Source organism: Phacochoerus africanus, chromosome 3 (genome assembly GCF_016906955.1).
Source record: "Phacochoerus africanus isolate WHEZ1 chromosome 3, ROS_Pafr_v1, whole genome shotgun sequence".
In the NCBI taxonomy this organism is placed as follows: Eukaryota; Metazoa; Chordata; class Mammalia; order Artiodactyla; family Suidae; genus Phacochoerus; species Phacochoerus africanus.
Window position 1 is genome coordinate 16947581 of NC_062546.1, and position 13872 is coordinate 16961452.

The 13872-nt window shown below is 42.8% G+C and overlaps 1 protein-coding gene across 4 annotated transcripts in view; it reads right to left on the reverse strand.

Annotated features, from left to right (window-relative positions):
• The window catches only part of IFT52 (intraflagellar transport 52), a 36631-nt gene extending 23082 nt beyond the window's left edge, over positions 1-13549 (reverse strand). For 2 of the 4 annotated variants that reach the window (XM_047771059.1, XM_047771057.1), the window contains exons 1-6: positions 13378-13549; positions 10338-10462; positions 9310-9397; positions 7136-7265; positions 6773-6848; positions 5612-5683 (exon numbers count right to left, since the gene is read on the reverse strand). In XM_047771059.1, coding sequence (XP_047627015.1) covers positions 5612-5683; positions 6773-6848; positions 7136-7265; positions 9310-9397; positions 10338-10462; positions 13378-13398 — 512 coding nt within the window. In that variant the 5' untranslated portion in view covers positions 13399-13549. Of the gene's footprint in view, positions 1-5611; positions 5684-6772; positions 6849-7135; positions 7266-9309; positions 9398-10337; positions 10463-13377 lie in introns of those variants that run through there. The other 2 variants (XM_047771056.1, XM_047771060.1) reach the window with 2 other exon arrangements.
• Positions 13550-13872: the final 323 nt, after the last annotated feature.

Genomic DNA, 13872 nt, shown 5'->3' on the forward strand with positions numbered 1-13872 from the left:
AATTACTAGGTCCATCTATGTTGCTGCAAATGCCATTACTTCTTTCCTTTTAATGGCTGAGTAATATTCCATCATGTATATGTACCACATCTTTACCACTCTGTTGATGGGCATTTAGGCTGTTCCCATGTCTTGGCTATTGTATATGGTGCTGCAATGAACACTGGAGTACATGTATCTTTTCCAGTCATGGTTTTTTCTGGCTAGATGTGGAGGAGTGGGATTGCTGGATCAAATGGTATCTAGCTACAAGTTTGATAAAGCATTTTAAGAAATGTGAATCTTGGAGTTCCCATCGGGGCACAGTGGTTAACGAACCCAACTAGGAACCATGAGGTTGCAGGTTCGATCCCTGGCCTAGCTCAGTGGGTTAAGGATCTGGCGTTGCCATGAGCTGTGGTATAGGTCAAAGATTCGGCTCAGATCTGGCGTGTCTGTGGATGTGGTGTAGGCCGGCAGCTACAGCTCTGATTAGACCTCCTAGCCTGGGAACCTCCATATGCCACAGGTGAGGCCCTAAAAAGCCAAAAAAAAAAAAAAAAAGAATGCCTTTTATTAGAAGGGTATGCTACCTGTGGGACATGTATGTGAATAGCAGCATGTATTTATCCCACACTGGACACTTCTACACAGACCTGCTGTGGAGTCCCTCCTCCACACCCCACTATCCTGGCAAAGACTTCGAGTATCTAGAATGCATCATGACTTGGGGAAATGTATCCCTGGAAAGGGTGTTGGACAGAGTGGGGATGGTGGGGTGCAGACCTGGGTGAGGTCAATCCCTGCAAGAGGGTCTGTGGTGTTACTGAAAGAAAAATGGAGCTCTGTAAATAAAGGCTGTTGTTTGAAAGAAGTGTCTTCAGAATGGAAAGAAACCATAATCTTAAAACCAAAGTATAAAATTAGAAACTGGGGGTGGAGTGGGGATGGGGACAGGCAGAGGGAATATATATATAGAGTTTCCTATATGATTCTAATTTTCCTTTCTTTTAGACCTTTTTTTTTCCCCCCTTTTTATAGCCACACCTGCAGCATATGGAAGTTCCCAGGCTAGGGGTTGAATCAGAGCTGTAGCTGCCATCCTAGGCTACAGCAACGCAGGATCCAAGCTGCATCTGTGACCTACACCACAGCTCATGGCAATGCCAGATCCTTAACCCACTGAGTGAAGCCAGAGATTGAAAGATTGAACCCCCAACCTCGTGGAGACTATGTCAGATTCTTAGCCTACCAGGCCACAATGGGAACTCCCTAGACCATTCTTTTTAGCTTAAGTTTAAAATTATTTCCTTTCAGGGTTAGTTTCCCCTGTCCCTCCAGCAAAGTCTTAACTATACCTATGACTTCCATGTCACATGGTGGTTGAGAAGTACCTGCCTCATGTTCCCCATTCTCCCCTTTGCACCCCTGCCCCAGCAGCACCCCAGTAGAGGGAGCTGCAGCCCATGGTTTCCAGGGCAGGAGCAGAAAGAAATGGGCAGCTGACAAAGAAGAGGAAAAAGGGAATGGGAGAAACAGTTATGCAGATGTCAGGGGACATCCCTCCTCACTCTTGCCGCAAATGCACTCGAGCAAGGTAATTCTCAAGAATGGACACCAGGAGTTCCCACTGTGGCTCAGCAAGTTAAGAATCCAACTAGTATCCATGAGGATGCAGGTTCGATCCCTGGCTGCGCTCAGTGCATTAAGGATCTGGCGTTGCCGTGAGCTGTGGTGTAGGCCGCAGATTCGGCTCAGATCCCATGTTGCTGTGGCTGTGGGCGTAGGCCAGCAGCTACAGCTCCAATTCCACCCCGGGAACTTCCATATGCTGCAGGTACAGCCCTAAAGAGACCAAAAAAAAAAAAAAAAAAAAAAGAAAGGAAAATGGACACTTGAGTTATATGATGAAAATTGTCAGCTTTTATCATTACATTCCTCTATTTCTTTTTGCTCTTATTATTACTAAGAAGTTAATCAGACAGATATTTTGATAAGACTTTAAGCATAAGGCTAAACGTGCACCCCCAAACCAACACAGGACTCTTCTTAACCACATGTGAATGAGTAAGATTAGTTGGGTGACAGAACATTGTAAATCAACTATAATAGAAAAAATAAAAATCTTAAAAAAAGATTAGTTGGGTGAAAAGTTTGGAAGAGTGTATTCCTGGAAGAGGAAGCAGTTACATAAAGGCCATAAAGTGAGAAGGAGCTTAGCATGTTTAAGGAATTCAAAGTCAGTGTAGCTACAATAGAGAAAGAGAAGGTAAAAGGGACAAGATAAAAAATGAGGCTAAATGACACTATGAGGCTCCAACAGGTCAAGCTATTTCAAAGCACAAAGCAGAACTGCTTAGCCATACCTCAAAGCCTCCCAAGACATGTGCTGTTTCTGAATGACCCAGAAACAGCCATTTGCCCTTCACTCCAACTACTGAGGAAGTAATAATTCAATAGCAAGTAAGAAATGATGCCTTGCACTGTATAGAGCACTTTCACAGCACTGCCTCATTAGAGCTTCCCCACAACTTTGTAAGATTAATACTGTCCCCATTACACAGATACAGCAACTGAAGTAGGAGTGACTTTGCCTCGGGTCACCCTGCATGTAAGGCATGAAATCAGGAATTTCTGGAGTGAATTCCTGTCGTGGTGAAATGGTTAACAAATCTGACTGGGAACCATGAGGTTGCCGGTTCAATCTCTGTCTCGCTCAGTGGGTTGAGGATCCGGCATTGCCATGAGCTGTGGTGTAGGTCGCAGACAAGGCTCAGATCTGACATTGCTATGGCTGTGGCGTAGGCCAGTGGCTACAGCCCCAATTTGACCCCTAGCCTGGGAACCTCCATGTGCCACAGGTGTGGCCCTAAAAAGAAAAAAAAAAAAAAAAATCAGGAATTTCTAAATTCCTCTAACTTCAAGTCCACAGTTCTTTCATTCATTAACCAAGAATTAGGTTGTGATTCTTGAATGTCAAATGCGTTAACTTATGGAGTTTCCTGGTGGCTCAGCAGGTTAAGGATCCAGTGTTGTCACTGCTGTGGCTCTGGTCACTGCTGTGGCACAGGTTCAGTCCCTGGCCTGGGAACTTCCACATGCTATAGGTGTGGCCAAGAAAGAAAAAAAAAGTTAACTTATGATATATGTTACTATATATTTTCCCCCTTTAGGATATAAACTTGGTTTCATACTAAGAAAGGTCTTTCCTACTCTAAGATTATAAAACATTCACCTATAGTTTCTATGGTTTCATTTTTTTTTTGTCTTTTGTCTTTTTTGTTGTTGTTGTTGTTGTTGTTGTTGCTATTTCTTGGGCCGCTCCCTCGGCATATGGAGGTTCCCAGGCTAGGGGTTGAATCGGAGCTGTAGCCACTGGCCTACGCCAGAGCCACAGCAACGTGGGATCCGAGCCTCGTCTGCAACCTACACCACAGCTCACGGCAACGCTGGATCGTTAACCCACTGAACAAGGGCAGGGACCGAACCCGCAACCTCATGGTTCCTAGTCGGATTCGTTAGCCACGACAGGAACTCCTGGTTTCATTTTTAATATTTAAAAATTTATCTAAGGAGTTCTCCTGAGCTGCAGCAGGTTAAGGATCTGGCCTTGTCACTGCAGTGGCTTAGGTTGCTGCAATGGCATAGGTTCAGTCCCTGGCCTGGTAACTCCCACATGCTGGAGGCCCAGCCAAAAAGACAAAAAAAAAAAAAATTTAATCCATCTGAAATCTATTTTGGGGTGTGGCATGAAAATGGAAATTTAGCCAAAATTATATCATCCATTCCCTAATAATTTGAAATGTCACTTTTACTGTAAACTAACAACCCCTACCCTTCACATATATATATTGGATCTGATTAGAACTTTGTAATAAGTTTTAATTATTAAAAAAATTCAACTTTTATGGGGCAAAATACTGCAAAGTAAAAAGGTAAACTGGGAAAAATATTTGCAATACATGGAGGTTTTATAAATGAGTAAGAAAAGACAAACCACTGATAGAAAAACAAGCAAAAAGCAGTGAACAGGAAACTCACAGAAGAAATACAATCAGCCAATAGACTTTAAAAGCCACCCACTAAGTAATAATCAAAGAACTGCAAGTTAAAGTGGGACCACTTTCTTTTCTTTTTTTCTTTCTTTTTTTTTTGCCACACCTACAGCATGCAGAAGTTTTCGGGACAGGGATTGGGACAGAGGTCGACTGAACCTGAACCACAGTAACAACAATGCTGGATCTTAACCACAAGGCCACCAAGGAACTCCAAAAGTGGTAACACTTTCAATAGAATATTCCACACTGGCAAGAGAGAAGGGAGCATGTATGTAGGGACTGCAAATGTTACAAATGCCTGGTGGGTGACTTACTAATATATTTTATTTGGCAATGCATCACCTGGAAGATCTCTGATTTAGAAACCTGAATGCTAAGAATCTGGCCTACAAAGATATTAGCTAAGTGCACAAAAATTGAACGTATAAAGATATTCACTCTGTGCTTTGTTATTTATGATAAATATTAAACTGTTTATAATAACAGTATGGAACAGAAGTTAAGAGTATATACAGGCCCTGGAGCAGACTGTCTGGGTTTGAAACAGTTCTGACACTTGCTAGATCAAGTGAGCTTAGGCATCAACCTCTCTGTTATCTCAACTGATGAACTGCTGTGAGGATTAAATGAAATAGTAACACATGCTGTGACATAGTAAGTGCTCAATAAATGTTAGGTGCTGTTATTAAAGCAAAATATTATAAACTACCTAAAGGTTCAATAATAGGAGATTGGTTAGATTAGGATACATCCAATTTAATCTAGTCATTAAAAGGATAAGACACTTTTTTCTATTTTTATCTGTTAAAAAATGAAGAAAATCTAAATATGTTTGGAAGGATTAGCTTTAGGGAGAGGGGCATGGATTGAGAGTGGAGGTGTTCTATTTTCTTCCTTTTGAACTGCTGACACTGTTTTTTTGGTGAGAGTTACTTGTGTAATCAGAAATGAAAACTGTTGGAGTTCCCGTCATGGCTCAGTGGTTAACGAATCTGACTAGGAACCATGAGGTTGCGGGTTCGGTCCCTGCCCTTGCTCAGTGGGTTAAGGATCCGGCGTTGCCATGAGCTGTGGTGTAGGTCGCAGACGCGGCTTGGATCCCGCGTTGCTGTGGCTCTGGTGTAGGCCAGCGGCTACAGCTCTGATTCGACCCCTAGCCTGAGAACCTCCATATGCCGTGGGAATGGCCCAAGAAATGGCAAAAAAAAAAAGACAAAAAAAAAGAAAGAAAGAAAACTCTTCATTTTGAAAAAGAAAATTCTTTTTTGTCTTTTCTAGAGCCACTCCTGTGGCATATGGAGGTTCCCAGGCTAGGGGTCCAATCAGAGCTGTAGCCACCGGCCTACGCCAGAGCCACAGCAACATGGGATCCGAGCCGAGTCTGCGACCTACACCACAGCTCACGGCAACGCCAGATCCTTAACCCACTGAGCAAGGCCAGGGATTGAACCCATAACCTCATGGTTCCTAGTCGGATTCGTTAACCACTGTGCCATGATGGGAACTCCCATATATATTTTTTTAATCAAATGACAAATACATTCACTTCAGGTGGGCTGAGAAAACACACTTACTGGGCATTGTTTCCACTACTCTCCTCGTCAATGATTCCAGGCACTGCCTTCCCTGCAGCTCGGCTAATTTCCCTTGAAGAAAAAAATGAAATTTTGGTAAACAAAAACATGTAGGAATTTCATGCTCCCTTCATTAAGTATGAACTAGATACAAGGACTATGTAGATTTATTCAAAATACAATTCTTAAAAATTAAATAAAGGTACACCTACACAGCTACACATCTTTTGGGAAGCCGGCCAAAGTTAATATAAACATAGAAGAATCAGTTCCTCCTTCCTGAGTCCTGAGGGAAATGTCCATATGCACACCAGACCCACATCCTAGTCCTGTGTTCTAGGCTCTGCATCTTCAAACCCAGCAGAGTGCTAGACATACAGCAAGTTCAAGTGTGGAATAAACCTTTTTGAATATAGGGAAAAGCTCTCAGAGGGCCCCTTATGTTGCCCCCTCACGCGTTAATTTCCCACATTCTCAAAGTCCCTAATTTATGTTTTAGGATCCAGTGGATCAGAAAAAAAACTGACTTCATCCCAGGCTCCAGGGGTGGAGAATACGACCCAGCAGTGCCATCAGGGCATGCTATACCCTCTGTCACAGCAACCAGTGCGTGATGGGCATGTGGCCTCAGCCAGCTCAAAGAGCAAACCTCACGTCTGCTCTGGCTGGGCATGCTGGGACCAAGGCATGCACTCTTGCAGAAATGGTGTGGCACGAGGACATGAATTTTGGAGACTGTTAAAACTATTCGTCCCCCACACAGGAGAGTAGAGCCAAGAAAATGACAGAGAAATGGAACTGGAGCCCTGATGACATCATGATTCTTTCAAGCCATATTCAAAGTCTGCCCTATTTCCTGGCTTTCAATCGTGTGAATCAATGGAGTCTCTTTCGTGTTAATCCCATTTGAAGTGTTTTCTGTCACTTTCAACTGCATGCATTCTAACTGGCAAAAAGGTCATGTGGAGTAAGGTTTCAAAGGATGGGAGGTATATAATTTGATGGATGAGAAGTAAAAGAATAAACTATAATAGAATAAAACAAAAAGGCAAGAAAGGAAAGAGGGCCAGAGAAAAGGATGTATGAGAAGAGAGAAGGGAAGAGCCATGCAGGCAAGAGGAGAGCCACTGGCCAAGTCATTTCTGCTTTCAGTATGCTTACCTATTCAAAACTCCATCGGAAACCAGGGCTTCTTTAGGATGGAAATACTTATAATACACATTTCTAACCACAGCATCTTTAAAGGGAAAAGAGAGGAGAGTATATCTTAGATAAGAGATAAGCTTGATATTACAGACACGTACCAATTTTAACCTGAAAGGAATCCTGGAACTATATTCCAATCTCTCATTTTATAAATGGAAGACGCCTAGAACTAGAAAATGCAGGTTGCAAGTGAGGCTGGAATGCTGGACCATGCACCCTTACAGCCCAGGGCTTTTTCCAATGTACAACCAGGCCAAAGGACCATAACATAAATAACAAATAGAAAATTACTGCCTCTATTAAAAGAAGAATGATTACCGTTATTAACCATGATTCCATACTCTTCTAGGAGAAAGTTAATATTGGTATCAAATCTGGATTCCCCACCCTCTCCCAGCATCACAAGAATATCTCCACCTCCATCAAGGTACTTCTTCAGGACTTCAAACTACACAAAGGAAAAGAAAAATTATGAATATACTCCAAAGACTTCCGTCCAAAATACTACGAATAAGACCTTAACTAGCTGAAAAATAAACACTTCAAATGTATCACGCACTTAAATGTACATGTATTTAAGACAATAAAAAACTTACTCTCTACATAGGACCTCCACACTTGGCTTTAAGCATAAAGCTGCAAAACACTCAAGTTGAAATGACATTTTCCAAGTTGACTATCAGGACAGCAAACCAAGAGTGGAAAACTACAGCTAAAGGAAGGTCACAGGTCTCCTCCAATCAGCATCCTTGGTCTTGACCCAATACATGCTAGCTGTACCTACCTTCTCCCGACAGCCAAAAATGTCTCCGGATGTTGCGAAATGTCCCCGGGGGTGGGGAAGGGGGTGCAGAGTGAGCAAAAACACCCCTGGTTGGTCACAACCTTTCTTCACTGCCGGCCAAGGATATCAGGATGAAGTCATTTCACACCAACCGCAAGGAGGACCTCTGTTCAAGTCACTGACTGATCAAACCACTGACTGATCAAACCACGTGAGAAATGCATGCTTATCTCTGGAAAGCTCTTTGGCTTTCACAAAGCTGGGGAGGGAAGGAAATCGAGGACTGATTTTGTTGACTTAGCCCAAGAACACCTGGGGTAGGTAACATAGACCCACAGTCTCTCAACTGTCTTCAAGCACTCCATCAGAAAAAAATATGAATGGGCACTCCCATAAGCATAGAAAATACATATATTTAGCTAATTATGAAACACACTCCCAGAAGTTGCCATCGTGGCTCAGTGGTTAACGAATCTGACTAGGAACCATGAGGTTGCGGGTTCGGTCCCTGCCCTTGCTCAGGAGGTTAAGGATCCGGCGTTGCCATGAGCTGTGGTGTAGGTTGCAGATGCAGCTCAGATCCTGCGTTGCTGTGGCTCTGGCGTAGGCCAGCGGCTATAGCTCTGACTCAACCCCTAGCCTGGAAACCTCCATATGCTGCAGGAGTGGCCCAAGAAATGGCAAAAAAGACAAAAAAGAAAAAGAAAAAATAAAACACACTCCCAAAAGGACATTTTTTAAGGGTACTAAATATATGGATAATAGACACAATTTCCTTCTGGCATCGAAGTGGTTCATTGCACGCATCCCCCTCTGGAAACAATGGCTCAGACCAGCGCTGCTACAGCAGAGCCCTCTTGCTCTTGTTTGCAACCTGGATTTCCTTTTCTCCCCCAGCTCCCTAAATATAGAAAATACAGTGCCACAATTAACATCTCCCTGGGGGTTTCCTCCCAAGTGAGACATAACTTCACAGATTCTGGACTCCACACAATAGGCTGACCCATCTGAGATGAGTCTATATACTCAGACTTATATTTAGTCTTTGTTTCAAAACGTCAATGAAAAGAAGTGTTCTAGGAGTTCTCACTGTGGCACAATGGAGTGCTGGGACCAAAGCCTGATCCCCAGCCCAGTGCAGAAGGTTAAAGATCCAACATTGCTTCAGCTACAGCGCAGGTCGCAACAGCGGCCCTGATCTGATCCCTGGCCTGGGAACTCCATATGCTGCAGGGTGGCCAAAAAACAAAAACAAACAAACAAAAAAGAAGTGTTCTAGTGTATGTATGCTGAAGCATTAACAAACAAAAACAGACATACATGTTCTTCTAGAGTATATGTGCCCACATATTTGCAGCTGAAATGTACACATTCTTTGTATAAATCATCTCCCTTTAATTTCTTTACATTATAGTTAAGACATTAACTTTTTTTTTTTTTTTTTGGTCTTTTGTCCTTTCAGGGCTGCACCCGCAGCATATGGATGTTCCCAGGTAGGGGTCCAATCGGAGCTACAGCTGCCGGCCTACGCCACAGCCACAGCAATGCCAGATCCGAGCCGCGTCTTCGACCTACGCCACAGCTCATGGCCATGCCAGATCCTCAACCAGGATGGAGGCCAGGAATTGAACCCACATCCTCATGGATCCTAGTCAGGTTCATTAACTGCTGAGCCACAAAGGGAACTCCCCTTATGGATATTTCTTACCTCAGCTGCAGTAAATTTTTCCCTTGGCCCCGCTGTAATCCACAGTTTCACCCCAATTAGCTTCTCAGATGTGATTTCATCTTTTAAGCTAGAAATGTGATTTTAAAAGCAAGCGTCAGATCCACTATTTATACCAATTTATGAGCTACTTTAGCATCTAGACTATGGAATCAGAGGCTACAGAGGCCCAGAGACGAAGGGATTTAGAGGGACCTGGTCCAGTCTCTCTCCCAAAGTGAATCCCCTCTAACAGACCTGCCACAGAGTCATCGGCTTCCACTCAAATACTACCGAAAGCCAAGGTGTCCAAACTAAACCACACTAGGGCATAAAGAAATCCTCCAAATGCTAATTCAATCAGCTCTTCCATTTGCTTACATGATTACGTATCTTTACCCATTAAGAAAAAGCATACACACACACACACAGACTTTCATTTTTCCTTTCCCTAAACTGAAGTTTTTACCCAAGTTAAAATATGGAGAAAGCCTGTAACCTCTTAAAAACTTGCATACATATAATGAGAATAATTCTCTGATTTGTGATTTGGAGGAAAATGTAATAACATGCTAGCTGCCAATTTTCAAAAGAGATGTTTTAATAGTAATTTATTTCGGAATGATCTTTATTTTATTTATTTATTTATTTATTTTTGTCTTTTTTTTGCTATTTCTTGGGCCGCTCCTGCGGCATATGGAGGTTCCCAGGCTAGGGGTTGAATCGGAGTTGTAGCCACCGGCCTACGCCAGAGCCACAGCAACGCTGGATCCGAGCCGAGTCTGCAACCTACACCACAGCTCACGGCAATGCCAGATCCTTAACCCACTGAGCAAGGGCAGGGACCGAACCCGCAACCTCATGGTTCCTAGTTGGATTCATTAACCACTGCGCCACGATGGGAACTCCTCGGAATGATCTTTAAATGTAATTCCTCCCACCTAAACAATCCATCTTACATAAGAAAATAAAGACTTTTCAGTGTTAACAGCAGGCTGTTATCATCACTTAGAAGGGATATACCCACTCACCTCTGAATTTTCCAATTACCCCGAAGTTTTTTCTGCATGGATTTATAGCCATTGCTGGTGGTAAATACCTCCTTTTTGTATGCATTGAAAAGAATGGTGCTCCGGAGCTCTTTCTCCATGATCGTCTTATGGAAAAAAGGATCAGGAAAAGGAAACAATAAACAGTACTCCAAAATAAAGACCCTAAAAAGACTAAACCGTCTATTTCCTCTAAATCATTAAGAAAAGGCATACAGGAGTTCCCTCGTGGTCTAGCAGTTAAGGACCCAGCATTGTCACTACTGTGGTATGGGTTCCATCCTTGGACCAGGAACTTTCACATGCTGAGGAGGCAGCCAAAAAAAAGTATACAGTTGGAACTGAAGCTTAGCTACAATTTCCCTACAATTCCCAAAGGCTGAGAGTAAAATGAATAATCACAGCTGCTGCCAAAAAATCAAGGCAAACCTTGGCCTTCCCACTGGCCCACTCCCAAGGCCCTGTTCTGCCATCACCATGTTTCTAACCTGATTTTTCAGTTTACTACCCTTAAACATGGGGTATACTTTTCCAAGTTCTTTTTATACATGTTAACTTAGTTTTATTTACAACACAGGACCATATGTGCTACTCTGCAACGCACTTCTTTTCACCCAACCTGTTATCTTTCACATCTTTCCATGTCACCCTATGTGGATCTCCCACTCTTTTAGAAACTGCTGTACAGTATTCCATTTTATGGATGCAACATAATTTATGCAACCCATCATATAATGACATGTTATTCCCCCAAATTTTTGCTAGTAAAATACTACTACAACATCATCTTTGAACATGTTTTTCTGTACTGTGCATATCTACAGAGGCTTATCTGTTGAATGGCTAAGTAAATTATTTCCAAATTGCCCTCCAAAAAAACTGTACTAAGTTTTACTTCCACTAATATGTTTGTTTCCACACAATCCAATCTACTTTTAATTTTTCATCCTTGCTAAATAATAAGATAGGCAAAAAAATCCTTATTGTTTTAACTTGCACTTTGAAATTAGTGAGATGGTCATCTTCCACAGTGTGTATTGGCCGCTTGTATTCTTCTAATTTTCTTGTTCATATACTCTGCTCATTTTTCTGTTAGGTTTAATATTTTTCTAATTGATCTTTAAACAAATACTTTCATAAGTTTATTTGTCTTTAAACAGCTATTGGTAGTTTTCTTCTTTTGGGGGAGGTTATTTTGGTTGAATTTTGCTGGCCATACACAAGGTTTTAAACATTATAGAGTCAAGAGTATTAATTTTCTTTTCTCACTTCTGGATTGCATGACTTTTTTTTTTTTTTGTCTTTTTTCCCTTTCTTGGGCCGCTCCTGCGGCATATGGAGGTTCCCAGGCTAGGGGTTGTATCAGAGCTGTAGCCACCGGCCTACGCCAGAGCCACAGCAACACGGGATCTGAGCTGAGTCTGCACCTACACTACAGCTTACGGCAATGCCGGATCCTCAACCCACTGAGCAAGGCAGGGATCAAACCCGCAACCTCATGGTTCTTTGTCGGATTCGTTAACCACTGAGCCACGACGGGAACTCCTAATTGCATGACATATTTAGAAGAGTTTTTACCATGCTATGACTATAAATACATCCACAATGCTTACTTCTAGTATTTCATGATTTAATAATTTTTAAGATTTAAATTTTAGTCCATTTAAAATTGATTTTGGTGCTTAAAATTCATTGTTAATTGTTCTTTTTTTTTTAATTACTAGAAAGCTGTCTGACACCAATCCATCTTTAAAATACCACACTGCCAGAGTTCCTACTGTGGCACAGTGAATTAAGAATGCAACCACAGCAGCTCAGGTTGCTGCAGAGATGCAGGTTTCATCCACAGCCCAGCGGCCTGGCACAGTGGGTTAAAGGATCCAGTGTAGATCACAGCTGCAGCTCAGATTCAATCCCTGGCCCTGTAACTTCCATATGCCACGGGTGTGACCATTTAAAAAAAAATTGCTTTATATAGTAAATCCCTAAAAACTGAATTTTATTAATTTTTGTTTGTTTGTTTCTTTGGGTTTTTGTTTTGTTTTGTTTTGTTTTTTGCTTTTTAAGGCCACACTCACAGCATATGAAAGTTCCCAGGCTAGGGGTCCAATCAGAGCTGAAGCTATCTGCCTACGCCACAGCCACAGAAATGGAGGAATTTGAGCTACATCTTCGACCTACACCACAGCTCACAGCAACGCCAGACCCTTAACCCACTGAGCAAGACCAAGGATCAAACCTGCATCCTCATGGATACTAGCCGGTTTTGGCAACCACTGAGCCACAAAGGGAACTCCTAATTTTACTATTAATTTTTTATACTCTATTTGGCCATAAGTTCCTGCTCCATACTTTTTAAATTACTACAGCTTTATAATATATATATTATAATATTTAGGGGTGTTGATAAGAGCTAATGCCTCTTATTACTCTTAATTTTTAGAATTTTCCTAATAGCTGTTATTCCCACATCTTCATTCTTCAGGGCGAACTTTAAAATCACTTTGTCAGGTTAAGAAAAAAAAAATCCCCATGTTCCACTGCAACTATCTTTCATGTTCCGTTGCATCCATGCCCATGCTTATTTTCACACTGTATAATACAACACTGTATTCTGCCTTCTGATTAGGTTAGTGGTTGTGTAATTACGCCATAATAAACTCAATCACCGTCTTCAAGGGCATCTTTTCCATTTTTTGCCAACATAGACACTACTGAAATTTACATATTTCTGCTTCCTAAGAGCAGGATTCCTAGAAAAAGGGGATGAGACTAGGATATTTTGTTATGGTTTCTTGTCCAATGATCTTTCATCTTCAGCAGGATGACTAAAAATCTCCCAGTCTGAGGCGAGCTAAATTTGAGCCCAGTCTGAGGTCCGGGATCCGGGCCTATTATCTGTGCTCCACTTTTACTAAACCCTAGCAGACCCCAATTCCCGAAGACGGGCCCAGAGGCCCTCGCCAACTCCTAGGCCTCCCCAACGCCCGGGCCGGCCCACCACGGTCGAAATCCCGCTTACCTGAGGCCCAGTGACCACCATCTCCACTTGGCACCACCCAGCGTCCCGCGGCCAGGTATCCAAGGCCGCTTAGCAACAGCGGAGGCGAAACTGCGCGCTTGGTAGGCGGGGACCGCGGCGTGGATCTACTTCCGGAGCTACGTGATGACGACAGAACTGAAGAAGCCGGTACACCTAGCTCGCCTAGGAGGGGGCGGGGCTAACGTCGGACTGTACCATTACCTTTTTTTTTAATTTCTTTTCTTTTCTTTTCTTTCTTTTTTTTTTTTGTTGTTGTTGTTGTTGCTGTTTCTTGGGCCGCTCCCGCGGCATATGGAGGTTCCCAGGCTAGGGGTTGAATCGGAGCTGTAGCCACCAGCCTAAGCCAGAGCCACAGCAACGCGGGATCCGAGCCGCGTAGGATCTGAAACCTACACCACAGCTCACAGCTCACGGCAACGCCGGATCGTTAACCCACTGAGCAAGGGCAGGGATCGAACCCGAAACCTCATGGTT